The sequence below is a fragment of the Cynoglossus semilaevis genome, chromosome 4 (assembly GCF_000523025.1).
Source record: "Cynoglossus semilaevis isolate Cse_v1.0 chromosome 4, Cse_v1.0, whole genome shotgun sequence".
Lineage (NCBI taxonomy): Eukaryota > Metazoa > Chordata > Actinopteri > Pleuronectiformes > Cynoglossidae > Cynoglossus > Cynoglossus semilaevis.
The window spans coordinates 5,463,847-5,464,568 of record NC_024310.1 but is presented as its reverse complement, the minus strand read 5'-3'; the positions used below and the strand labels follow the sequence as shown (position 1 = coordinate 5,464,568).

General features: G+C 42.5%; 1 protein-coding gene across 1 annotated transcript in view; it reads left to right on the top strand.

The window, feature by feature from the left end:
* The window catches only part of phldb1b (pleckstrin homology-like domain, family B, member 1b), a 61,529-nt gene that overhangs the window by 39,124 nt on the left and 21,683 nt on the right, over nt 1-722 (top strand). The window contains exons 8-9 of the mRNA XM_025055219.1: nt 255-462; nt 573-710. Coding sequence (XP_024910987.1) covers nt 255-462; nt 573-710 — 346 coding nt within the window. The remainder of the gene's footprint in view (nt 1-254; nt 463-572; nt 711-722) is intronic.

The window sequence follows — 722 nt, the reverse complement described above, 5'->3', positions numbered from 1 at the left end:
AAAAAAAAAAACAGAAACAGTCACTCACTCAAGGTCAGCCAAACAATGAATAATATCTTCTTAAAGATTGAAAATTGCAACTTTGGAGCAAAGTACTGTTTAAACCCAGATGATTTTTGTAGCACATGTACACCGCCGGTCCATTAAACAGTAACAGGAACAATTATCATATGCACAGGAGCTGCAGGGTGACCAGGGTGGAATTATTATAGTCCATTTTTTCTTTAATCTTTTTGGTAGTTTGTATAATATCAATGTCTATGTACTAAAAAGGGTATCTACTTTTTTTTTAAATGTTGCACTCTCTTCAAACAGCATGAAGACCCTTCCAGTTCAGGTAGCAGTGGTAATCTGGAGCTCAGTTACCTGGTGGAGGAGAGGGTTCGCGTTCTGGCGCGTATTGATGAGCTTAAAACCAGGCTGAATGAGCTGGAGCAGCAGCTTCAAGAGTCCAAACAAGAGGTAAAAACTGCAGTAAATGGACCCGGGAAAACAAAAACAAAGCACTGGAGTCGAAGAAATGTCATTGTCACAGCATTGCTTTGGTGTATGACGTGTGTGTACTTTTCCAGGCTGAGATGGAACGTGCTTTGCTGCAGGGTGAAAGGCAGGCGGAGATCGACCAGATTGAGACTGAAACGGACATCATTACACAACTGCAGCGTAAGCTGGACGAGCTGGAGAGCGCCATCCAGAGGGAGAAAGACAAGGTAGAAAGAAAG